The sequence below is a fragment of the Cardiocondyla obscurior genome, linkage group LG20 (assembly GCF_019399895.1).
Source record: "Cardiocondyla obscurior isolate alpha-2009 linkage group LG20, Cobs3.1, whole genome shotgun sequence".
Classification (NCBI taxonomy): domain Eukaryota; kingdom Metazoa; phylum Arthropoda; class Insecta; order Hymenoptera; family Formicidae; genus Cardiocondyla; species Cardiocondyla obscurior.
The window spans coordinates 1,462,191-1,488,758 of NC_091883.1; the positions used below are offsets into that span (position 1 = coordinate 1,462,191).

The following is a 26,568-nucleotide window of genomic DNA, read 5'->3' on the forward strand; positions in this document are numbered from 1 at the left end:
CCGCCCTTTTCGCGGGGAACGTATGGGGGTAGTATGTTACACGGCGGGCGAGCTTTTCGCCCCCGTCGCGTATACACGCCTCCAGATCCGCGCCGGGCACCCCCAGATCGACACGAGGGGACAGAGACGCGGCGGTAATTGCGTTCTCACTTAACGCAACTGCCGCGCAGCTGCCGGACGAATTGAGTCCTCCCCCTGTTTTCCAATTTTCGCCCGTGCTATAACGGGAACGGGCCTGACTAGCCACGTCAATCATGAAAAAGGTTCGCGGGGAGCCTCGGGATCGTCGACACGATTTCGAGAATGCATTTCGCATTCATACGGAAATTTCTCGCTCGCGAATAGGTATCCGGGAGCGGCTACGATAATTTCAGTTGTTACGAAGTGTACTTTTCCAAAGATACAGTTTGTACGTTGAAAATAATGCATCGTCGTAATTAATATGTATTTTACATCGCCGACAACATGTAAATAACTGGATAAATTTTACTTTGCGCAATTATTTAATTTGATAATTGTTTCACTCTTAGCTTATTTATACAGCTTGATGTTCACTGAAACAAACAATTTATTGCATATGAATGAAAAGTGGAAAAATTATTATTTGCCGTTCGCATCCAATCATTTGGTGAAATTTATGGTAAATGAAAAAGTTTAGAATTTATTTAATTTTGCGTTTGTGTGGGTTTTTTTCTCTCTCTTTTTTTTTTTTTTTTTTTTACCAATCATAATTATTGAGTTAATATTTTTGGAACATGATGCAATTTTACAAGATCTAATTGAGTCTCAGAAATTCATTTAAAATTTCATCTAAAACTTTATTTTTGCAACTAATTCAATTATTTCTATGCTGAAAGTTCGTGTTTCCTATCGTGTTCTGGTTTTGTCCCTTTCTCAGAGTCTATGAAGTTCTCCATTATTTTAATTGAAATTTGAAAACTAAAAATCCGATAGGAATTTAAATTGTTAGTAGTTCGTTACCCATTTTTTATCTATCTAAAATGGAACAGATGGAAACGGTCGTTGAATCGCTGTTGAAAGTTATTCGAATCGTGCCAAGTACCTTCAACGTACGACAGCATAAATTTCATGAAGTGCGTTTTTACAACGTACATAATAAATTACGTGTACATTTTGTTACTTCACTTTTTTTTTTTACTTTAACTTTTACAATTTCGACGTACGGTCTATGTACAACGCAACCGCCGATAAACAAATACTATGTTAGATATATGTTTGCGCAATATAATAGAAATTCGGGGACTAGAAGCCGCGTGTAGCTCGGGAAGAAAGAATCTGGCGGGATGAAAAGCGTCAAAGCGGAAATACCGCGGCAAAATCTGTTTGCCGAAAATTGACAAAGCGTATTCGGGCAAAGCAGACGAATCGATATCTACTGTCGAGAAAATTAATATACGCTCATTGCAACGGCGTAGTAATGGCAGTAATGATCGTGGCCGTATGTACAATAGGCTCACGGTAGCCATCGTAAATTAGTTCACCTAAAGTGCAATGCATAATTAAGCGAGTAGCATAAATGACTCGCGCATTGCGATCGGACAAATTAGCCACGTATAACAAAGTCATCCGTGAATCATTACGAAATTTCTATCTTGACATTCGCGATTGTATTTGATGCTTCAACTAAACGGTTTTCTAATTGAAACAATATATCGCAGATATCACGCGATCCAAGCGCAGTTCATTCGATCGTGAAGTGAAAACGCTACGTCGCGGGACGTTTTTCAGCAAATTTATTTTTATATCTCATTACATTAAAATAATACGATCTTCTTTAATAGAAATTAATTTTTTAAAACAACTTTGGATTTATTTGCGACGGCTTCTGAATTAACTTTCCATTTTCTTTAATAGAAATTAAATTTTAAAATTAAAAACTTTAAATTTATTACGTGACTTACTTCTAAATTAACTCTTAAGCTAATAAATTATTTTCCTCGTATGTCATAGTATCCTGCCAGGGAAAATGCATCCCCTCGGTTTCAGGCCAATGACCTAAACCAGAGGCGGATCGAGGGTCACAATCAGGGTAATTGTGACTCGGGAACGAAAGTATTGCAAGAATACGTATATAGATATTTTATATTTAATTTATATAATTTCTTGTTGAATATTAAAATAACAATTCAATAATTACTTTTTTTGCTGTAACGTAGTATCGTTGCGTGCGTTTCATTAAAAAGGATAAATAGAATTATCTTGCATAAAATTACTGTATTAAAAAGTTATGTCGCGCAACAGAAGAGCTAAAGGAAGATCGTTTTCATCTAACAGGCAGGGATCGGAGCAAAGAATGAAAAAGAACCGTGTTCATCTCTCTCGCGAAAGCTTGAAATGACTGAAACGCGAGCGCGCGAATTCAGAGTAAAACAATAATTTTTTTTCTGTCCCTTTTTCTCTCTCTCTCTCTCTCTTTCTATTTCGTACCCGTCGTCCGGTGCGGTTCTTCAACATTGCGTGCGCAAAATTATTAACAGTCGGACGAGCGAAACGTAAAAAGCGACGTTAAGACTGCCATTTAATTATCCCGACAGAGCCGGAACACACGAACTCGAGTAAAACCTCGGACTATTCACGCAGTGCGTATTTACGCTCTATTTGCCAGAGAGGCAGGCAGGCGAGAGAAGGATTCTGCTGGAAGCAGTATGGTGTATCAAGTCCTTGCCGCCGCCGTCCACCAATGCCAGATTCATTCCATTTGAAGGTCTGTTACCGAGCGAGAGATACGCAGGGTACGACCCGCGATAAATCCCGTAATCCACCGTGTCGCGTTAGGAATACAGATCTTCTCTCGTAGCGGCGACGGCGTCGGCGACGTCGACGGCGACGGCGACGCTATGCGCATCGACGCGAGAGGGACCGGGACGAGCGCCAGGCGTAACGTAACGCTGGAGGAGAAAGATTGCACTTTTTTATTAGGACCCGGGGGGGGACGCGGAAGAGGGTAAGGACCCAGCGGAGAACGGCCTCGATCTTCCACGCAACGTAACGCGAACAAATTACACGTCCCGCAAACTCCCCGGGCGCGCGTACACACGCATTCTCGCGGACGATGTGCACGTGCGTGTACGAACGCGCACCCTCGAACGCGACGGCGAACTTACGCACACTTCGGCACGTTCTCCTTTTTTTTTCTTGCACACGATGAGGCTTTTCCCCGTCACGTGTAGTAATACACTTTTACGTCGTACTTGCGAGGGGACCGCGACCCCTATCCCGCCTCGTCAACCCCCCCCCTTCCCCTCGTCCGTTCCGTCCCGCCGGATGATCCCGCCGATTCGATACGCTCCGACCTTCGAAATCGTCGAATCGTTCCTCCGAAACCAGCGGGATATCTGGCTTCGACCCCTCGCTCGACCCGCACGATCGAAGGCTTCCTCGCGAGGATTCCTTTTCACAGTTAGGTTTGCAAAACCCGACGCGGCTGAAGAATTTACGACTGATTCAGGGTCGCGCTCCACCCCTGCGACCCTCGACGCGCGAGTACTCGTCCGGGCGAATAAATCGCGAAAGCTCTTTTAAATACAAAACGATCCCTTTTTAGAACTCGTACTGTTACGCAACTTTTGGCGTGTGAGTGATGTAATCTTATCTCACCAAAGCGGGATGCTCGATAACGAACGGCCGCACTCGAGAGATTTCTCATCGAATGGGTGGAAAAAAACGTTTCCTCCGTCAAGATCTCGTTTAACAAATCTCATTTCCGTGGGTTTATAGATTTTCTTGGATTTGTAACATTAACCGCGCAACAAATTTAATAATTAATTGTCAAGTGAAGACAAATTTATAACGAAATCTTCTTACAATTAAACGAAGTGAAGGAAAATTAATTTATCTAATGCGTTACGTACAATTTTAATTCATTCGATTTTCTTGACATTTTCTAAATTAAAAATCTTTGGGAAGTCGTGGGTGAAATAATAATTAAATAAAAATTGCTCGGAAAAGTTTATTTATTTATTTCTACGCGTAGATTACTTCTTTCAATTTACAGGTTTTAATAAAGCATTTTGTCCTGCAAGATGTATTTCTCTTCTGTAGTAAATATACATATACGTTATTCGTGTACCGGATCTCGGCGTAATCATATTTAACTCGCCATGTAAATCGCCGGATGGGAGAAAATCAGAGATACCGCTATTCATTTATGCAAACCGCTCATTACTCGATTAGCGAAATTATCATAGCCAATACGACGAATAATGACGCAATAGGGAAAAACAGAATAATATATGGATGTACGGACATCAATTTACGTGTACTTATTTAATATACAATGGCGAATGGCGATTCCCGTGAAATCATCGCCGCTCTCGATCGAATTTGAACCTTCGAATTCCTACCTACGGAAGAATTGGGAATTCCGCTGAATTGCATAAAAAAAAAAAATGACGGTTTAATCGTTGAAATAATTCCGCGAGATCGTCAACTAGATTTCCTTTCATTCGCGGCGATCGTCCAGCAAATTGAAGATAAAATTGGAGAGCAAAGTAAATGGAACGTTAACATAGCTTTGTTCTACATATTCATATTAGGAAACTTACCTAGTACGGGACACTCGTATACGTTTGTGTTATTATTGCGGCAATCCGGAATATTTCCGTGCCATATATTTTACGTCGCATTCAAGGAAAGTCTAATGCAGTTATAAACCGTGCGCGATATCGCGGGGACTGCTCTCGAAATCATCGCGCGCCGCCCGTAACAAAATTCGGAGGACCGGGGGACGTAAACGGGATTGCTCCCGGTCGGCGTCTACTTAAGGTGGGACTTGCGATTTTAATGTACCGCGGGTAATGCGACGTTACTGTTGCAATGACCTAATTACCGCACTCGTAACAGCGTAACAGCGGAAGACGTGAACCACATGAAAGCCGAGCGGCACAACTCGGAAACTTTGTCCCCGGCGTAGTCCGCCGGCGTGTCTACCTACGGTGCAGGTAATTAACTTGAGCCCTCCTAATGCACCAATATCTGAAATATGTATATCGACGAAATAATTGAATTACAGCGGATGTCTGCACACAGATACCGCGCGCACGTCTATTATATCGTCCTATTATATCTCGAAGCGAGCGTAACGAGCCGCGACTTACGACGGGGGTGTACTTATTCGGGGAAGCGACGTGTTCTTCGGCAGTTATTAGTCGCGTCATGTCAATGGCGCAATTTCTATCGTTATCAAAGCACTTATGTGCCACCAAGGTAAATGCATCCATTACATCGAAGCCGTCTTTGGCCGCGTAAAGAGCCCGTCTGCATGACGCTCGCGCGTAACGAGATGCCGCGACTTTCGTCAGCGCCGCAACGTACGCAATTTTCAAGAAAGCAGATTCCACGCTCACGTGCGAGCAATTAATATAAAACAAAGTGATGCAGATTTTTTTTTTTCGCAAGGGTCCTTTTACACGAGCGACGGTACCTTCGAGGGTCGCAAACGCGTCTCGTTTCGGACGGAATAATTTTCAACGTCGCCGTATTAATTAGGCAGCAAGTATGCCCGGGAATCCCCGGGTCCGCGTTCACAAAAGTGGAATTGCAATTGAATTAGTAATATCGATATCACGTTGAATAATGCATGAAGTGATATTCCCTACTATACCACCGGCGTGCGCGCGCGAACGTTGCACACCGCTATATGTGGCTTCAGACCCGACCGACGTCGGTTTTAAATAAAACACGTCCCTTTTTATGTTCCCTGTTCCTCTCCTGCGTGTTCTATGTTCCGCACAACGACTGACCGACGTCGTTGCGGGCACCCTCTTGTTTTCTCCTTCTATCCGTCTCTCTCTCTCTCTCTCTCTCTCTCTTTTTTTTCTTTCTTTCTTTCTTTCTTTTTGTGGCTTATGTAATCAAATTCGAGTCGACGTATCGCCGCGAATACCGGGACGCATTCTCGCGAGCATCCACGCATCGCCCTGGATTACTTTCGAAGATTTATGTCCTTCGTCTAATGTGGGCGGTCGGTAGTGACGATAAATGTGCTCCGGAGCGTTCGTACGCAACCCCCTGCGCCACCGCAGAACGTACCCGGACTTTGTAAACAGACTTACGCACCCGAGCTTTTTATTGCGTTCATTCATTCGTTCGTACGTTCGGAACACCCCTTGAACGTAGCTAACCGCTAAAGCTTGATAAACGACACCCCGAGATTACTGTGTTATTGGGTTTTACGTCCCGCGAGAGGGGTAGTTTTCTTAATATTAACACAGCTCCTGCAGAATCTTTCAACTTTATCGGTAAGGCTGTTACCGTTTTGCAATTAAAGTAAATCACCGTGATAATAAAAATGATTTCGTTACATTCTAATTTAATGCATTGCGCGACGATAGGCGATTGACATTCGTTATTTGCGTTAGTTCTTAATTGTACGCAAGTTTTTTTTTTTTTTATTTAAGACTTCTTGATTTTTAGATCAGATATCGAAATACGTGCATTTATAAAATTATCCCGTAAATATACACGCTTGTTAACATGAATAACGGATAATCATGTTATTAACGGAATCATTCAATTACACTGTCACATTACGGTTCTTTTTTCTTTTTTTTTTTTGTATAATCGTGGAGATCCGGTTATGTCATCAGTGTAAATTGTACCCGCGTGAAAATACCATTGGACATTTGAAAAATTATAGCCAGATATTGGCTTTATTTTTGAAAATTGATTTCAACGTTCGGCCGAAATTCATTTACGACTTAAAAGAAATAATTAAATGCGGTATTACGTCAAAGTAATTACCTTCTAAATCATAATTGCCGTGAAATTTTTATTACAGGACAAATTTAATTATTAATTGGATCAGGCTCGATTCAAAGCCTGCCCGTGTTCGCGTCACGAAATCACGTAATTCATTTTTCGTCGCGATACCTACTTTGTCGCTTATTATAAACGAAGTAATGCTAAGCCGCTGGAAGTAATGCGTATCGCGTAATGAAAAATTACAATGCTTTTTTCCCGCCACGGCAACAGAGTTGCGTAATTAAGCGTCCTCCCGCCGTTGCCTTATCCAATTTATCGATCCGCTGATGCGGTAAAGCACCGTTCCAATGTCTGCGCTAATTGCAGCGGAACAAGCTACTAAATTATTTAGCTTACACATGTTGCAACAGAGAGCTGTGAGTGTGTCTAATAGCGTCCGAGAAAGAAAAAGAGAGAGAGAGAGAAAAAGAAGGAGAGTATGTGTGTGTCAGGGAAAGAAGTGAAAATAGATACTGATTGCACACGAAAAGTCAAATGTAATCGCGCGACCTTGTCGGCAGCGGCTACGTGCGATTTACGAGATCTGCTTGCCCAACTGAACGTGCAAAAACTAATTCAAGAAAGTCAGACATTTTCGCAATACGACAAATGCTTTTCTTCAACGTTTTTATAATCAATCGCGTGTACATGTAACACACATAAAATTGATTTAAAAAAAAAATATATATAAAAAATAAAATAGTTGTTTTAATCGGAGAAATAACATCACGTCGACGTACGTGATACATAATGCATATTGTTATACATTGCAAATTTAATATCTTTTATTTCATTGCCGTTAAAATTATACAATTATGTTGGAAAATTGATAAAAACTTATTATGTGTTTGCGTACAAAAAAAAAAAAAAAAAAAAAAAAAATGGCACAAATTTCAATGATAAATGAAACGCGATACGTTGAAATAAAATAATCACTACTTCGTTATGCAATTTCTTTATCTGCCTTTTCTTTTTTTCTGCAACTATAACTCGAGTCGTAAACGTTCAGCCGGGCTGCAGGCAAGTAATCGATTAGCGGAAAAGAGAAGACTAAGTTTTTCATACGCAAACAGCAAGAAAATGATTCATTAATGTTAATGAATTATTAAACGTATTCGCACGTTCTATTTATATTCATATTAGTTATCGAGCTCATTTTGTGCAGTTGTGCCAAACACAACACGCTGCTACGTCACGACCAACTGCGCTCTTATTTATGCGTATAATTTTCCTCTCTTGCTTGGATTTACATACAGATTTTCCTGAAGATAACATTTATGTCGAGCGAAGTTTATATAAATCGGCGTACGTACCTTCGGTATCGCAAATGTTTAGCGGTATAAAAATTCGCCGTTTCTTTCTTTTATCCATTTGTAAGCGTAATTGAACCCGTAAACTCGCCGTTCGCTGGCCGACGAAATTGACGTCGGAGGAACCACTTACATGCCTCGTGCAACGAAGGGTATTAGAGGAGGCGCGGAAAACGCGGTGGGAAGACGTCCCGCATTTTCCGCAGTTCTCGGCCGAGACTCGAAATTAGCTTCTTTCAACTTGGCTTCCCTCCCAGAAACAAATGGCGGTACCGAAGAGATCGGACAGGCGTCCTAATACCGTGGCACGTCGCTCGTTCTTCGCCGCGCGAAAGAGATACGGCCGGGGGACTTGTCTAATGGAAACTCGAGGACGCTTTAAATCCCCGCTTTGACTAATTTATTTGTTGGCCCGTTCGGCGAGCCGGTGGCGGTGGCGGGCGGTCAAGACGCCGCCGCGCCGTCGTTCGTACGGAAAATCGTAATTTCCGAGACGAGTCACGCGTAGTCACCCCCGCCGGGACCGTTTACCCCCGGAGGTCACGGAAAAATCGATGATCCATTACCGCGGGTTACGATTGCTCCCCCGCGGGCCCCGGTACGCCAATCATTTTGCCCAGTACCATCATATCCATTCCACATCCATTCTGACAGTGGCTGATTTACTCGGCTGCACCCCCAGAGAGTAACGTCGGGAGCGCCGTTGCCTCCCTTAGTGCGCGCGTTCGACCGGAATTCTTCCTCTCTGTGCGCGGGATTGCAACTGCGCGATATAATCACGCAATCGGCCGGCCGAAATCCACCGGGAGATCACGTCGCGGCGTGATCGAACGCTGCCGACGATAAGCCCGCCGTTACGGTGTAATTATCGTCGGTCACATGTATATTTCTCGAGCATTACGTCAGTACAAGGATGCTTCCGACGCTTCGTACAATTTGCCGGGATACCGTAGCTCTTTACTCTTTATTTTTTATTTGGGTTTGTTTTTTTTTTTTATTTCGTTTCCTCTCTGTCAACGCTTTCGATTTCTTTAAAATCGTCGGTCCGGAAAAATCTCAGCCTCTTATCGGAATCACTCTTTTACTTTTTATCGTCCTCTCTTCTTTTCTTCAGTATGCAACCTCTTTCGCGTCGAGCCTCCGAACAAAACTGTCTGCTCGCTGAGCCAATTATCTTCTTCAACATTACATTCGTTTTGCGTGGATACTTTTATTTTTCACGACTCAGCCTCGGCGATATTCAGTCGAGCGTGTTAACAGCGTTACGCAACCGGCGGATTCAAGAAGTAGCTTATTAATATATTAACCTTTTAATGGAATTCTAGCTTCGGTTACGTGATAGAAAAAAGATTGATCGCGCCCTGCTTGCACCATTTCATTCGGGGAACGATAATCAATATGCATACAGCGACAGGATTACCGTCGATTTTGAATAAAAATGCATCGATAGCTTTGTACGGTACGTGTGCAGTGACAGCTTCGATTTCAGCCCGACAGTTCTAATCCACTCCGCAAGCCCCAGCGATTCGGTCGATACGTAGGTAGATGCATCCCGCTCGATCGGAATTCTTTTACGGCCCAGTTTGCATTTCACAATCTATTCCGAGTGAGGCATCGGCTACGAAGGCATTTTTATCAAAGTGTCCTTCGGGCAGCGTGCGAGCTGTCATCTATATGCATTACCGGGCTGAAGAAAAACTGCAGCACTGTTTTGTCTACGTAGCACTTTAATACAACATGTCGGTTATGTTACCGAACAGGATGTTCGGTCCTCTTTTTTATTTTCATTTACGTCGGCTTTAAACCCTTTCGCGGCCGTCCTCGTAACACGTGGAAATGCGAACAGCGATCCGAACGCTCTGATTAATTCTTTATCGCTAAAGTAAATTAAGTATTAAATTTATTTTAATTAAAGAGATGAAGAGGGAAAGAAAGAGAGACAGAGAGAGAGAAAGACAGAGACATAATGTGAGTTGTATTTTGTAAAATGTTCCGTAAGGAGCTTTATATTATTCCACTAAAATTTCGATAACGTTAATGGAACAATGCGTTGCGCGGCAAATCCCTTTTGTTAATGCGATATAACTCTTACGTAATATCGGTTCGATCGTTCGCACTTGCAGTGCGTGGCATGTGTTTGACAGGTGACGGTGCAATTGTTTGTCGTTAAAGGTTTCGGTGGAAAAAAAAAAAAAAAAAATTTCGTACCGTTTCCATTAAACGCGGCTACCCGCTGAACAAAAATTGCGCTTTTCCACCAGCTGGTCGCCTGATATTAACAACGTAACAATGCGCACTCGTGAGATCTCTCTCGATTTAAAAAAAAAAAAAAATACAAAAATAAAAAAAATATATAAAAAAAAAGTGAACGCGACGCGCGAACTACAAAATTGTTTCCATTTCGGTTACGCGTGTTAATGCACGCTCGTATAGACGCGCCCACTTATCCTTTGCCCTTTGCAAATAACGCGGAATGTCTCCTATCTCGAATCTGATTGTAAGAAAATTAAAGCGCCGACGAGACGTTATCTAAAATGCCTTTTGTCGCGCGGGAGGATCGCTTCCACGGAGGAGGTGACATATCAGAAGATGAGATTCTCAATTTCCGCCTTCAAAATAGGCATTGATTACACTTACACGACTTTCATTCATAAATTAAGAGCGGCGCGATTATCTCGGTCAAATGCAAATGTTTAACGATGAAAATGCATGAAGATGCAAAGGCGACGGAAGTTTGCTAATAACGTCGACTACCGACAGGGACTTTGCTCTTGTCGGTTTACAGTAAAATATCGCTGCTGCAAGCGGTAAGCGTTCAATTATCGATATTTTTTTTTTATTTTTTATCTTCTTCCTTTCTTGCATATCACCGCGGCGTTATTAGAATTGTCATATTTCCATGATGGACGGGATGCTCTTTTCGTATACGGCGAAACGAGAAGCATCGTGTATTTGGTGAAGTAGGTATATAATATACATACGCGGGACGGATCGGAACTAGGCTGAGGGGGTGGTTAGTTAATCTAGGATAAGGGTTGTACATAAGTGCACGTGCACGATACGTAGCGCTAAAGATCTGTCCGACACACATACGCGGATCTCGGGGATTTATAGAGCACCGGCTGCATCGAGGAACCTCGGCACTGTGGGCCGGTAGATCGTAAACACAGCTGATTTCTCAAGCCAGTGGAATGCAAAGCGAATCGATTGGATCTAATATGATCTTCAGTAATTGTGACGAGCTAAGCAAATTTAACCGCTAATATCGTTGCTCGAACAGACTTGAAACACGTATCTGTGATATGAGAACTGTAATATTACATGTATAATAGATGATTACACCGTCTGTTTCTATGTACAAATTATTGACGCTCGAATTTGAGTATCTAATTATTAAACCGATTATTTTCTCTTATCCGAGATTAAAGAGTAATAGGAAGGAAATAAAAATGCTATAATTTCATATAAAGAATAGTTCATATTTGTTTTTAATATTTACACGTATATTACGTAAATTAATAAAATAATTACCTTCTCTAATCAAACTAACGATTAATTATAATACATTATTTCTCACAGTTATATTAAAAATCACGCAATTAGCGGGCTTTTTTAAAACTCGTAATACTTATTAATATTTAATACTTCGCAATACAGTGTATCTAACGTGGAATGTGTAAAAAATGAATGGAATTAATTCCATTTAATGTAAAAAAAATTAAAAAAAAAAAAAAGAAGAAGAAGAAAAAAGAAGTTCTTTTCACGAAGAAACTTCTACTATGGCTTGTAATACTTTTTGCATTCTTATGAAACACTCCGTAGCTTTCACACACACGCGCCACACACATGCATATAAGAAATCATATTAAAACTAAAAATTAATAAAGTACACGTAACACACGCGCATACCTCGTCAGGAATATAATTAAAATTAAATTACCACAACAAATCAGTGAGTTCGCTAATTAATTCTATATTACAAAATGTTTAGTTAAATGCAAGAATGTAGGTCGGGAAAAAAAAGAAAGAGAACGGTATTTTTTTTCTGCTGCAGTATCATTCAAATTAAAAATATGAGATTGTTTGAAGTATTGTTAAATATATGCATACACATGTAATCCAACAATAAATAGATTTGGTACAATTGATAAATAAATATAATGTAATTTGATTTTGCGCGTGATAATGATTATTATGATGATCGTCTGATAATTATATATTAATAGTTTTTTTTCTTTTTTTTTTTATTAATATTTTGGTGAAACGGACTTTCTTTTGAACTTGGTCGGATTTCAAACTTCGATGAGTGGCACGCTGCAAAATTTTTTATATTAGAAAACACAATAATTTTGAACGAAAAATAACGCGCCGCAAATTTTAGTCTCACAAAATACCCTTGTTATGGAACGACCAACGTTAAAATTTACATTTAATTATACTTTAACGAAAACATAATTATTCAAGCTTATTTATCTTCTCAAAACAGAAGAACAACAATTTGAGAATTAATATATGACACAAACTCGTTAATTAAACCAAACTACGAATTTTAAACTACGTTAAACTTGATACTGAATAAAATGAAAAACTTTCGGCATACCTTCTAACAGATAAACATTAATTGTCAGTAAAAGGAAAGAAGGAAGGAAAAAAAGGGTTGCGTTAATCGTGACAATTGTTTTGCAACGTCGTGAATGCGTTAGAAATAAAAATAACACAAAAAATCTTTCGCGGGAAGTAAATGTTAAATACGAAATTTTCGGCGAATCTCGTGTTATCAGCGAGCGAGCTTACGTCATTACATTTTTCCTCTGTCCATTTTCAACACCACGCGAGTATTGCGATTTACATAGCGAAAGATAATGCGTAAAAAAAAAAAAAAATATTATATACAATCAGGTAGAAATTCGACCTATGTCCACTTAACACCTCGCGAATTGCAGACGCATGCACGTCGAGGAGATTTCGGAAGATTTCGAAATACCGTGGGAACACCCGGACTTTACCCGGAAGATATTATAATCCCTCCCTTCCGCGCGCCCGCGCGCGCGGATAAACGCGAGGAGTAAGACAAATGACGGCGGGTGTAACGGTGGCAGCGAAGGGTAAACAGTTACGGGGAGGAATATGCCGTGCTTATTCAAATCGCCCACAGATAAAATCAGCGAGCGTGCGTCGTGTTGCGACGAGCACGGCGAGATTTCGCAATTCTCTTTCTCCCCCATCAATTGTGCGCCCTGTTATTTTGGCCGAGCCTCGTAAGGACCCACCCTCTTATCTCGATTCGGTGCGACCGGGTGCATCTCGGGACCACAGCCGTTATTAAACTTTTAACAAATCCCATCGTTCTTTCGCCACGGAAAAAAGAAAAAAAAAAAAAATTAAAATAAAACGAGAAGTAAGATTTAACGTTGCACTCCGTTCTCTCTCTCCGACATGGCGTTAAGATCTAGAGTTTTGCGAGTTCCATTTGACTTGCCAATATTCTCCGCGTCCCATACGGTGTCCGGGAGTTTCGTTCCTAAAGTTTCCGGGAAAATTAGCGATAGGACGCCCGCAATCATTCCTATGGATCCGAACAGGATAAGCGGCAGCGAAGGCATCAAGTGCGCCTGAAACGTAAACGAGGACACGTGTAATTAGGAAAAAAAAAAAAAGTTCTCGTTAGCAAAAAGAGACGTCGAGTTTAGTTCGGGATTACGGAGAAATTCCGATCGTTTAACCGATCCGAAAGACACTTGTAACATTATCGAGGGGCGCAACATTATCGAGGGGCAATTGAGAATACACGATGTCGAGAGAGCATCTGTTTGTTGTAACGCGCGTCTGTTGACTCACCAGAAGAGGCGTTTGCGGCGATAAGATTGACCCGATACGGCCAGTCATGCTGCAAATCCCGAGCAGGGAATGCCTGAGCGTCGTCGGGAACAGCTCCGCCGTGTAGACATAGACGGTGGCGAACGCTACGGTGATACACAGCTTTCCGGCCATATATAAAAGTAAAGGCCCGTAACTCCAGGCTCCTGGAACAGAGCGGCGATAAATCACCGGGATCGCGGCGCCGTGGCATAGCGGCCCATTATAACCGACATAATTACGCGAACAACACGGCCGCGACTAAGCCGAACGACGCCGGCACGTACCGCCGTCGTCTCAACGCGCTTTTTGCCCCCGGATCCGGATTACACACGTAATATGCAACGCGGCGTATCACACATTTACAGCTTATATTATATTTTCGCGCGATTATAACTCATATTCGTGCGCGCGCGCAAATGCCTGTGATTAAACTTGGCAATTTCAACGAGGGACGCGTGCAAATACGCGGGTCGTAGCTCGACCGGAGGAGAAATCGACCAGAAAGAAAACAACGCTTGTAATAATTCCAAACGCGCGGGCGGCGCCTCCGTTCCCTCGCGTCGGCATAAAAGTTGCGATTCGGAGCGATCGGGAAAAGCCACAAGCGTGATAAAAGTACCAATGAAATTTGTCGGGGAAGAAACCTGGTTATACGCATTTATATACAGCTCGTTTGTATATTTATTCATGAGAGCACGTAGCATTAATGAGCATGAGCGAAACAGCATTGTACCAAAGTCTTTTTTCTTTTTTTTTCTTCTTCTTTTTTTCTCCCTTTACTTTTTCCGACATGTTACGTCTACCCCTCTTTCGCTCGAGAATGAATGGGATAAGCATTTAAATAGCTCGATGATGAAGGGAAGACACGGTAGCGCGGTACATGTCGGCGGCATTAATGTTTCGAAAAATATCCCGAAATTCTCTCGAAAGTTTCTTTAGCGCAAATTCGATTCTAACGGCTTTTCACAAGCGCCCCGCGAAACTAGGAGCCCTGCTGTCTGAGAAATTTTCTCTCTCTCCCTCTTTTTTCTCTTATCTCTTTACCTGCTGGTACGAACTCGATGGCGAGGCAGAACGCTCCGCTCAGCAGGAACGCGCCGGAGAGCGTTGGTTTACGGCCAATGTGATCGGTCAGCACCCAGGCGAGGCAATACGCCGGTATCTCGACCGCCGCGACGAGCATGAAATTGATGTACTTATCCCCGGCGAACGCGACGGAATTCAACGACAGTCCGTAATAAACGAACGTGTTCGTGAGCCAGCAAAACGAGCAGACCAACAGTCGAATGAGTATCACTGAACTATGTAAAACCTGCACGATCGGTTTCCTTTCGTCCGAGATCACTAGCTCGCTTTTCTGAAAGATCGAATCAATCGATTACGAACAGTAAGCGTAACGTAGACTTCAACAGATAAATTTACAGAGGAACTACTTCTTTTTTTTTATGTCACGCTATAAGAGAAAATCAATCAGCGCCGTGGAAAAGCGGCAACAATTGGGTAACAATGAAATCTCTATCTATATAAAAGATAAGATAAAAAAAAGAGGAAAAAAAAAGGGATAGAAGATAGCGTACCGTTTCGTCGTCGGATACGTTTAACTCCTTGAACTTATTGATGGCCTCATCCGTTACCTGCAAACCATTCATTCGAGCCATTTTACGGTATATTTTCTCCACTTCGTCGTGTTTGCCCTTTGACAATAGCCACCTTGAAATCACGCATTGTACAATTAATTCGCAGATAAAAAGAACGTTCGTTGAATTGATAAAAAATTCTATCGCATATAAAAAATTATTTAATAAATTACATTTCTTCGTTTACTAAAAATAGTTACGTTAAAGCAATAAATAATTATAATCTTTCAATTTTTTTTTTTTTTAATGCAATTAATTACTGTCAATTAAATTCGCAATAAATATCCGAGAAAAATCAACCGCTCACGTAAATCCAATAAATTGCAGTAACGTTCGATTTAAAATCTCGCTGATCGATCAAAAGTGATGTCTCAGCGGTAAGCGATTGTTCATTAAGGTTGCAAAGATTACCTAACTGACTCTGGAACGAACAGAGGCAAGAAAATAGCTAGCAATGCCGGTCCGTACACTACCCTAAGAAGTGTTCGCCAAGATCTTAGCCAGCTCGCGATCAATCCCAGCAAAATTTCGCCCACGGCAAACATGCAGCAGATAATAGTGCTTCCGAAGACTCTGTTTTTCACTCCCACTGTCTCCATTCCTGATAGGGAACAAATATGTAAATTATTATATCGCAAACGTCGTTATCGCGCGTAAATCATATTGAAAAGCAGCGCAATGCTAAATCTCTCCAGATCGTCCACGATAAATTTAATTAATTTATCGATTGATTAGATTTTAATAAAAGACGTCACCGATAATGCCTCGGACAAAGGTCAGCCATCAGTGAAAAAAATATTTAAACAAAAAAGCGCATTTGTCGACTTTCATCGTTTCGCGAGCCGCACGTTGCGCGCAACATTTTTTCTCTGTTCATTTTCTGCAAGTGTGATCTCGAAAAAATTTTCAAGGGAAAGCTTATTATCTTTCGCGTGGCTCGTCAGTTTTACATTTTCCGGGAACGTTTTGTTTTCGCGGAGAACGTATTTTCATAGAAATCTAAATGCGTGCCGCATAAAGCTCGGGCTGTAATTTTAATAAACGATTAAATAAACACGTGGTAAATCCGGAATAAATAACTCGAAAATGTCTACGTTACGCGTGTCGCGTAATTTGCATTCCAAACGCGAGTAAAGAGCGTCGCATCGAGAATTCGCTCCGCCGCCCGCAAACACTCGTAATAGGGGTAGGAACATAACGCTCGCAGGCGTCGCATATTTTTTACCCCACCCTTCCCCACCCGCGCCGCGAACATATTTATTGTCCCGTTATTAACGCACCTAAAATAAATCCCGCGCTGTAAATTCCAGCCGCGATGGTGGCATCGAGGAATTCGAATGCGAGAAACATCCAATAATTCACGGAAAAGGAATGTATCAAGCCACTGACTCCAGACAGAGACGTCGTCAGCGTCAAAAAGATTCGTCTCCCGTACCTGAAAATAAAAGAATTGAACGTGGATGTGCGCCTCCCGTTTGTTCCCGACAAAGCGCATTTCTACCGTGCCGCAATGCGAAATTCCTCGCCGGCGATACGCCGCGCTTTCTTATCGGGAATCCGTGAAAATCGACCAGTTACAGAAACGTTGTTACGGATCATCCCTATTATCTCGCATTACGTAGAATTACACGTATGTAACGTGCTCTCGGCTAAGAATTTTAATCTCGGGGATCGATTGTGATTTATTTATGCGTGCGAGGAAACGCGCAACGACAGAAATACAATACGTTGAATTATCCGTACGAGCGTATTTACAGTTCCCGCGAAGTAGAAGATGTAAAAATATCTCTAATAAATATTTATAATTTTATATATATAGATTTATCGTTACGAAGGAAAATAGTTTGCGAGAGAAATAATAGTTCTGAAAAATGTAACGTCTTAAATTTACCATTCACGGGTATCATTTTTCTCATGTTACACCGCGCGGCGAACTAATTAACCGAAACATAATCCTAAACGTACTACAACAATTAATTATTTAATTAGCCGGTTTATCACGCGGTGTAATCAAAATTAAAATTACATTTTCTCCTTTATGTGAAGATGTGAATGAAATGAAAGCACGACGGCGCCCAGCCGCTGTTTTCCGCGACGAACGTTGTGGAAATATTTTGTGCGAAGTTAATTAATTAAAGCCCCAGGGATATTGCGCTGATCTCTCACCTGTCAGATATGTACCCGGCGAACATCAAACCGACGAACTGACCGATGTTCTGTATCGTGCCGACCAGCGTGAGCTTCCATCGATTAGCGTCGCAGGTAAATTCCCACTGCCGTCGCAGAATAGAGAAGACGAAAATTAAAAATCTCGGCCGTAAAAATCTCGACCGTGGAAAAATGTGCGCTGATTGCCGCGGGGCTACGTTACCTCGTTGAGTATCGTACGCTCGTCCGGATCGTAAACCCAAGAGTCGCAGTCGCGTGTAACGTTGGTGAACGACGCTTCCGTACATGCGCCCGGGTGATCAGCTCGCACCTCGTAACGCTTGCAGCTGGAGATGATTCCGTTGACTTTCGGCGCGGAAGCGTTGATCCACGACGGATCGAACGTCGTGTTCCCCGCGTTCTCGCATTCCGGCACTAAACACCTTGAAATTCGTACAAACGGATCGGTTATTCCTTTTCGTCCTGAACTTTTTTTTTTCCGCGCGCGGCGTCGACTCTCAATGCCGCGTTGTACGTTTGAATTATGTATAGCGATTACGTGCGCATAGGTGACAGCTTGAACAATTAGCAAAGATGCAGAAGCACGTACCTGTATTTAACCTCGCCCGCGGTAAATATATAAGACAACGAAAATCCCGCCATGAGCATCAGTGGAATGCTAATACACGTGAACATCATTATCTGATAGAGTCCAAATTTTTCTATGTCGTTCCCCGCTGATGACTCTTTCGCAGCTCCTGCGAAAATAAATTATTATTCCGGTTGCAGGACGCGCTTGATCTTCGATTATAAAATTACGTAAAGAAAAAAATTAATTAATTAATAAATCACGCGTCGTCTTGCGTTAACCGAATTATTTTATAACATTAAACGAGTTAATTGTTATATGCGATGTAGGTGATTATGTGACATCTAGGAAATAGCGAGTTATGCAGCATTGCGAATAATCGGATATGTGTAGTCTACGCACAATTACAGCGTAATCTCCGACATCTCTTTAACAAGCTGGCGTCCAATGTACGTGTGTATACGTGTATACATAGTAATTTAATACCACTGTTAAGCAGTGATACTTAAACAACGCTAACTGGAAGAATAATCCGGCTGGAAATATAAGCCCACCTTAATCGTCTCTTCAAACGAGTGGCTGTGTATATAAGACTTCGTACAATTTGCCTGTGTTACGCAAGTTAGAGTACCAGGCAACATTTATCGCTAATTCGTGTAAATCCTGTCGAAATTCAGATATTGAATGTAAGAGATTTTCCATTTTTTTTCTCTCTTCTTCTTCTTTTTTTTTTTTTTTTTTTTTTTTTTCTGCGTCAAGTCAGAACTCGCGAGAAATTTAATACTTAATACTTCTCGCACGTGTCTTATTGCGGGATATTTTTATCGCGCGAAATTCTTCTCAGTCCAGGATTATTCGTCCGATAGTCCGACAGTAGAGATCACACTTTAGCATTTCCATTTTATGATTACGTCAACGTGCAAGTATCATTCGTACCATTTTCAAGACCCGACGACCGTAACGGGTCAGCCTCGTCCTTCTTCGAGCAGCACAGCCGCATACTGTCGTCTTTTACGTCCCGTAAGCTGCAATCATATTTGGAATTTATACCATTTGCCGGGAATCGCCGCCGCGGCGGCCGATCGAAACTTCAACCTGGCGCTTTATGTTTCAAGTTTCCTGGGAACATCGCGAATGAAAAATGATGCCAGTCGCGCGCGCGTCGGACTTGGGCGGGCATTACATAAAGAAACGGGATCAGTTCGCCGCGCGAAGGCGGCTACAGAAAGCTTTTCCCCATAAAAAGCGCCGGAAAAGAAAGAAAGAGAGAGAAAAATAGAGAAAAAAGAGTGGCGTTGGAGGGCGCGAGAGAGAGAAACTGCCCTCGGAAACGACTTTTCTCCACCGAGCAGCCGGAGCTATCCCGGTGGTATATAAACAACGCATGCATATAACGACGATGTTGCAGGTGCTGGGGAGTTAGCGAGCCAGCGGCAAATAAATGCAAAAAGTGCGATGCATTAGAAACAGAATTATCAGAGCGTAATAATTATTGAGGAACCGAAAAAGGAAGCGTAAAGCTGGCCGCGCGCGATGAGAAGCACTCTGTGTTCTCACCGCGTGCGGCGATACGACAGCACGAAATGATAAAACACGGATCGGACAATCGCTTTGTACGGAGTACCTCTCGCTGGTTCGTTCTCGGCTTTTCAATTTGCGAGAACGGCGCGAACGCATTGTGTGCGTTTATGTGTGTGTACGCAAACGATTACCGCGGAGAGCGTTATCGTGAAAAAAAAAAAAAAAAAAAAAAAAAAGGCATCTTCGCAAACACTGAATGCACAATAAATCTGTTTTACAGAGATTTCTGCTGTCAGGTAATTTAAGCGTGCGTTTTAATGCGGAAATCCGTAGAGAGGAGCGATTCTCACTCATCCGACTCTCCGCTTTCGCAGAGCCGCCCGTTTTTTCTGCGAAAATAATACAAAATATACTGTTTAATGAACGGATAATTGTAAAATGTTTTTTTTAAATAAAAAGTGCCTGGAGGGTGGAGGAAGGAGGGGTAGAAAAAAAAATTCCCTTTTCGAAAGCTGCGTGCTGACCTCTCGCAAGTGCGCGTTTAACTTCTACGCGGAGCACGTGGGGTTATTGATTTCCCAGCGGTACCGGAAGCCGGGAAACCGTCGTGCCCGGAAGAGGGTGGCCGAAAAGAAAATCGGGACGTCGAACCAGATAAAGTAATCTTCCAATTGTGCCAAATCGCTGCGCACGAAACAATTGTACCAGTTTATCTCATTGCGCCACGAGATATGAGTTTAAACCACGTCGGGCAGTGAAATGCGCAAAGGGAAGTGACTGCCGGCGCGTATTCAGCTTTATGGCCGTCCTGATATCGCATTAAACGCGCACGTCGCTGCCTCGAAAATCTTCAGCGAAGTTTATCCATTCTCGCGATTTACGCGCCGACGGCCATTGTTTTCGCGAAAACGAGGTTTACGAGCAACTAGACAATGTTAATAGATTAATGGAGCGTGGCTTGATATTCCGATTACCATTCGCGCGAGATGAATCAAATGGTCGAAGTTGATCTCGGAGGGCGTCGAGGAGGTTTAACGTTGCCTTTAGAACGCGCTTGAACGAGGTAATAAGAACGACGAACTTTCGTAACTTTTTTTTATTTTTTTTTTGTTTCTGTTTAAATTTGCGAACGGAGGATATTTCGTGCAACAGTCGAGCTCTCGTACAATTTTGCATGGACTCTAAATGCAACGTTAAACAATACATTTTGTATTTTGAGTCTTCTCTAATTTTCATGCTTTCGAAGCTCGATTCTTCTACATACGCCGTGTAGTTATCACAGAAGCACTAATAATATAACGACCCGTGAAATACTTTGTTCCGCGAGCGATAACGATAACAATTATCGGCAAATTACACTAGATCGTTTTTCTTTTTTTTTCCCCCTCGCGTATCACGTGCACTCGCGCTTCGCGGAGGAACTTACGGAGGCGACGTTTACGATCCCTTTTATCGCGGTCCAAAAGCCGTAGAATGCCTTCCGTACGCGTATCCTTGTCCGGACTGTATCTACATATTCTATTACTTTAAAACGGAACGCTCGAGCTCGACATCCGTCACGGGTACGGTAGTTCGGCCTTCTGAACGTCGTAAAACCCGTCTCTGCGCGCGCGAAACACCAGCCTGGTACACTTTTTGTTCTATCCGCGTGGACGATCGCCGATAAGCGAATTAATAAATTACCGCCTCCGTCACTGCCACCACTGGACCTCGCCGCACACGTACCTGTCTTCCGTCTTGCAGAGACAAGTACTGTCCACGTCTTTGAAGGTAAATGCATTCCGCGGTAGTGACCACATAATGTTTAGACGAGTGGGAGACTAAACAATCGGTGGGGGAATAAGGGAATGGGGGAGTTCACTTTAAAGTTTAAAAGAAACGAGCGTGGAGATTATTAACGTTACGTATTTCCGATCGAACGAGCAATTTCGATCTTGCGGTGAAAATGTTTGGGAGATTCCTTACGAAGATCTTCGGAAGATAGCGTTACCCAAGGTTACAGATTATTTGGCGATTTGACCGCAGGATGTCGTACAGAGTATTTAATATTAATATTACATAATTGCACCACTACAAAGATACCAACTTGCGTCATCCGCGAATTATTATCTCAGAAAAATATGGTAATTTTATTTTACATAATCTTTTGTGCGGCGAAAATAAAATCGTAAATAAAAAGCGAAGATAAAAAGGGAGCGAATTGTTAAATACTCGTTAATGAAATACGAATTTGATCGAACAGTACGATTTTTATAGAAAGGATATTTTCAGTATTATCTAGTGCATCGAAAGGTTCTGAAGAAATATCGGGTGTGTAACTGGTTTCAACTAGCCGGTTCCGGTCTGCGTCGCCTTTTTCGCGTACAATCTGCAATTGCTATATCGTGTGAAAGCGAATACAGACCAAATCGGAGTTAAAATAAATATAATCTGTAATCATTCACGAGTTTTTATGAACTTTTTGCAGTTGGCTCGCGAACGTTTGTCGTAGTTTTCAACATTATTTTAACGATCGGGAGATGCCGTACGAGTTATATTTTTACGTATTTTTCACTCGTTTCTTTCTGATCGAGTAAAAGTTTTTTTTTTTTTGACAGATATGATAAAAGCATTGAAGCATAAAAGGAGCAAAACAGTTTGGGTCAACAAAAAATTTATCTCACTCATATCTTACCACGATATTATTATTTTATCACAATGTATATTTGATTGTGAAATCCAACTGATATTTTATACGTTTGTGATAGATTTTTATAAAAGATTCCGTAACCTTACTGTTCATTATTTGATTGATGATTTAATACGATCCAATCTTTAATTACTTAATCGATATTTAAGTCTAAAGATACGTGACACGTCGATGTCATTATTTTGCAGGAAGATTTATATCATATTGTGCTGCATTTTATATAAACGTCATTAGGAATATTATAATCGCGCCGTGCCGCATACGTACGAACACTTGCAGAACATATAAAAATATAAATAAGAGCAATTAAAAAAAAAGAAAAGACTTGTTATACGTAGTACGTTGCACCTTATATGCACGCTTAATTAGATAATTAATCGGCGACATTAAAAAAGAAAAATTTATTTACATATCTTTATATTTAATTTACACCGTCTTCTTTTCTTTTCAATGAGATCGCTACTTATCGCCGCGCCGGCAAGTACAAAATTTTGTCGCACAACGTTCGTTATTAATGTCAATATTACTGATTTATTATTTCGTTATTATGACTAACAAGATTACACAACGAGAATTAGTCGCGAGTCATGAAATGATAAAATGCAAAAGAATTAGATTACGTAAACTCTCCTCGTCACATAAATTGCGTTTTCATATATTTCGTCCGGTATATATGAAGGAACAATGGAATTAATTTACAAATACGAATTTTGTTTCACCCGTACGTGAAAAAGCGGCTGCGATATACGCATCGGTAATGAAAATACGACGGGAGCCGAATGAAATAAAGTTTCAAGTGTTGACCTCGGGTCCAAGTCGGCGTTCATCATGCGATACTTGAACTGGTTACCGAACCTTGATCGCTATAGATGTACGTATCGTGACAATGAACCGCGAAACATACGTGATGGGTTTAATAAAGAGGCGATACAAAACGCGAATACCAAACACGAAGAAGGTGTCACGTACTAAGCTACGAAAAGAATTATATTACGTGACTTATTACAATAAAACTCGTATAACTCGCGATAAAGTCTCTTGCGATTTTCAAAACGTTTCGCGAATAAACTTTCACACGGCAATATTTCAAATTTATGCGACACTCTATATAACATTTCACACGCGCCAATACACACGCGTGTTGACCTAGACATTATCTTAAAGACACGCAATTCAGTTCTGAACTTGGTTCGGCACGTATAATGTCTTGCTTTTCCACGGTTCGAATATTCAATTTACGTTTTGCGCAAAGCTAGCCGGCTTGTTCGATGACGTTGACGATTGCCACCGCATAAAACAAGTTTATTAATATTAAGAGCATAACGCTAAGAATGTGATCCGGTTTAATCGCGCTCATGCGAGGGGACAGCGGAATTTCAAATTCATAATTGTTATCTATTTATATTATGATAATGTGACATTATCGCGCCCGCGAGTATTAACGCGGATGCATTTTTTTTTTGCACGCGACAAATTCTATTTAATAGTTTTAACTTTATAAAATTGTGCTAGCCAGAATTTCGACATAATAATTGGCGCGCAACCGCTCATTTTAATGATATGTTTATTCGTTTACGATTCAGCGCACGCAGTTCGGTATCCCTCTTTGATATTTTTACGCAGCAACGCACAGTTCCGCGTCCGTTCGTATTACCGTATAAAGTTACAACGTTATATATATTAAATTTAGAAATTGGCCGAAGCACTTCGCTCTCCATATACACATTACTTTGAAAATATACATATTCAAATTTAATATGAATATAAACAAATAAAAATATTACGTATTAGCTTCGTTTTCTTTAACGACTCGTAAAATTTTCATAAAATTCCCTTTGTTACAATTATCTACGACTGACTAATTTGAACCAGCCAACTAAACATGAAACGATGATTTCATACCAATATAATAATTATGGTAAAAGTGTCGAAGAAAGTGCTAAGCTTATCGTCAACGAAAACAGTTAACTTATCGCGCAAAAAAGACAGAAAAAAGAAAAAAAACATCTGTACAACGCGATAATCATTAATATCTTTAATATATAAAAGATGTGATCAAGTTCATTAAATATCTAATCTATATCCACATCGTACAAATTTTTCGTTATAATCAGGCACATGGTGGCAGAAAAAAAAAAAAAGATATTTCGCCCGCAAAATCCACGCGCGAATGAAATCTCTAAATGAAAACTTCACAAAGATGCAGATGACTAAAGTAATCTGGCGTAGGGTACTCACCTTCCAAGTCCCATGGCACCGTATCGCGACATGAACACTTTGATCGCGGTCTAGTAACCCGCGTGCGAGAGAAGAAACACGCGGGAAGAAATTTCACGTGCGCGGGAATGGAAGGAAGGAAAAAAGGCTTCGCCTCGTCGCGAACTCGTAGCGACTTCGTTCTACATCCGCGTATCACAAGCGTGCAAGTACTTGAAAATGTTTCTCGCCGGTCGTGTTTAATCATACGTCGTAACGCGTTAAGAGGTCGTGCCGTAGGGGTGGGCTGATGTGGTAGGAGACAGCGGATGCTGTTGGTGAACGTGGACAACAACGTCGACGACGACGACGATGATAGAAATTGAGGCACTGGCACGTCGTCTGTCTTTGGCAGCGGAACGTTTTTCCCGTCGCCGCCCTTATCTGGCTCATTATCTGAAAGGCTGGGTCAACAAACCGCGAGATGCAGCCGCGCCGTCTGCACCGGATTTAACCGCGGACCCTGAACGCATCGCGCACTCTCGGCGGGTACACGCACCGGATCCCGTAACGCATCTGCGGCGTAACGTACTCTCGCTGTAATTATTTGAACGACTGTGCGCTGCTTGCGACAGTTCGAGGCTCATTGTTCGCGCGGTACTTCAGTGCCACTCGCTGTGCACGTGACGGACGAATTATCAGAAAATAACTCTAACCCACAACCGACGGTCGAACGACAAAGAAAGCGACGTACGGTGAATCATGCTGCTTCCACGCGCTTTAAAATTCCGGGACACGCGGGCGGCGCAGAGCCTCGTTATTCGCGACGGAACGTTTATCTAAATAAAATCTGGGGCTACTTAATTAATCTAGAAATGCGTTATCGAAGGGCCGGTCGTGAAAGCGCGCGTTTTTCATTTCCGCGGCCAGTGGTCAAAATCAAAACGGAATTTTTTTACTCCGGTCTCCTGATGAGCCGAGCACACGTCGTATCGCGGAATACAATATTATTTGCAATTCATTAACTCGGTGCAGTTGCTTTCAGCAAAAAGCCAATTTCACGAAACAATCATAGATGCATAAAAGTAATGATCTTTTTTTTTTGACTACTAAAATTAAACGGATACATTTTTCATTTACATTTATACGACATGGGGTTTGCCAACGATTTCTTGAATTTTAACGTAACGTCTACATCTACTTTAATTAACAATATGATATAAAAAGTTTATTCTGCGAAATGTGACTTTTAATCTAACTTTAATTTAATAAATAGCTCCACGTGTCTTTTTTTTTCTTTTTTAATACAGAGAGATTTGTATTACTACGTGAATTACGAGTTTCAATTACGAGCGTGGATAATAAAATTGTCAACGACATCGGCAATAATCAATCTTATTTCGTTCTATTCTAATTAATATTTTATTTATGAAGCACGTTTTTCTCCGCATATTTGCCCACGACACTACGACTTGTTCGCGTTCAAATAGTTTGACCTCAATTCACTCGGCCAATTAAGTTAATTCATGCATCAAATAGTATCAATTAAATAGATCAATAAGTTTAATGCGAAAGCATGTATGCACATGAATATTACTTGGAGCTCGATGCATATTATAACTACTGTCCCAAAGTAGCATTCAATTCCCAATTTGCAACACTAATCTGTATCGTACTGTACATTCTTGTCCCTATAATTTCCTAAGTATTATTTATAATCACTTATCATTATTTTATCACAGTCAAGATAAGACCTGATTGATAGCTCATTTAAAAAATTGGGTGCTCGAAATGATAACTTACTTGACCGATCTACATTTTAACAATTATTAAACATTACAGAGTTCGTTACTTACT

The 26,568-nt window shown here is 41.4% G+C and overlaps 1 protein-coding gene across 2 annotated transcripts; it reads right to left on the reverse strand.

Moving 5' to 3' along the window:
- Window positions 1-11,530: 11,530 nt before the first annotated feature.
- On the reverse strand, window positions 11,531-26,484 carry LOC139110339 (organic cation/carnitine transporter 2). Of its 2 annotated transcripts, none has more exons than XM_070670043.1 (11): window positions 24,754-26,484; window positions 19,242-19,330; window positions 18,327-18,474; window positions 17,940-18,159; window positions 17,735-17,841; window positions 16,849-17,003; window positions 15,980-16,169; window positions 15,509-15,641; window positions 14,976-15,288; window positions 13,911-14,095; window positions 11,531-13,684 (listed from the first exon to the last, which is right to left on the reverse strand). In XM_070670043.1, the coding sequence occupies exons 1-11, from the start codon at window positions 24,783-24,785 to the stop codon at window positions 13,478-13,480; spliced, it is 1,779 nt and encodes a 592-aa protein (XP_070526144.1). In that variant the 5' UTR covers window positions 24,786-26,484; the 3' UTR covers window positions 11,531-13,477. The 2 variants fall into 2 exon arrangements, with proteins under 2 accessions (XP_070526144.1, XP_070526145.1); XM_070670044.1 differs by lacking the exon at window positions 24,754-26,484 and adding an exon at window positions 21,510-24,689.
- Between the last annotated feature and the right edge of the window lie 84 nt (window positions 26,485-26,568).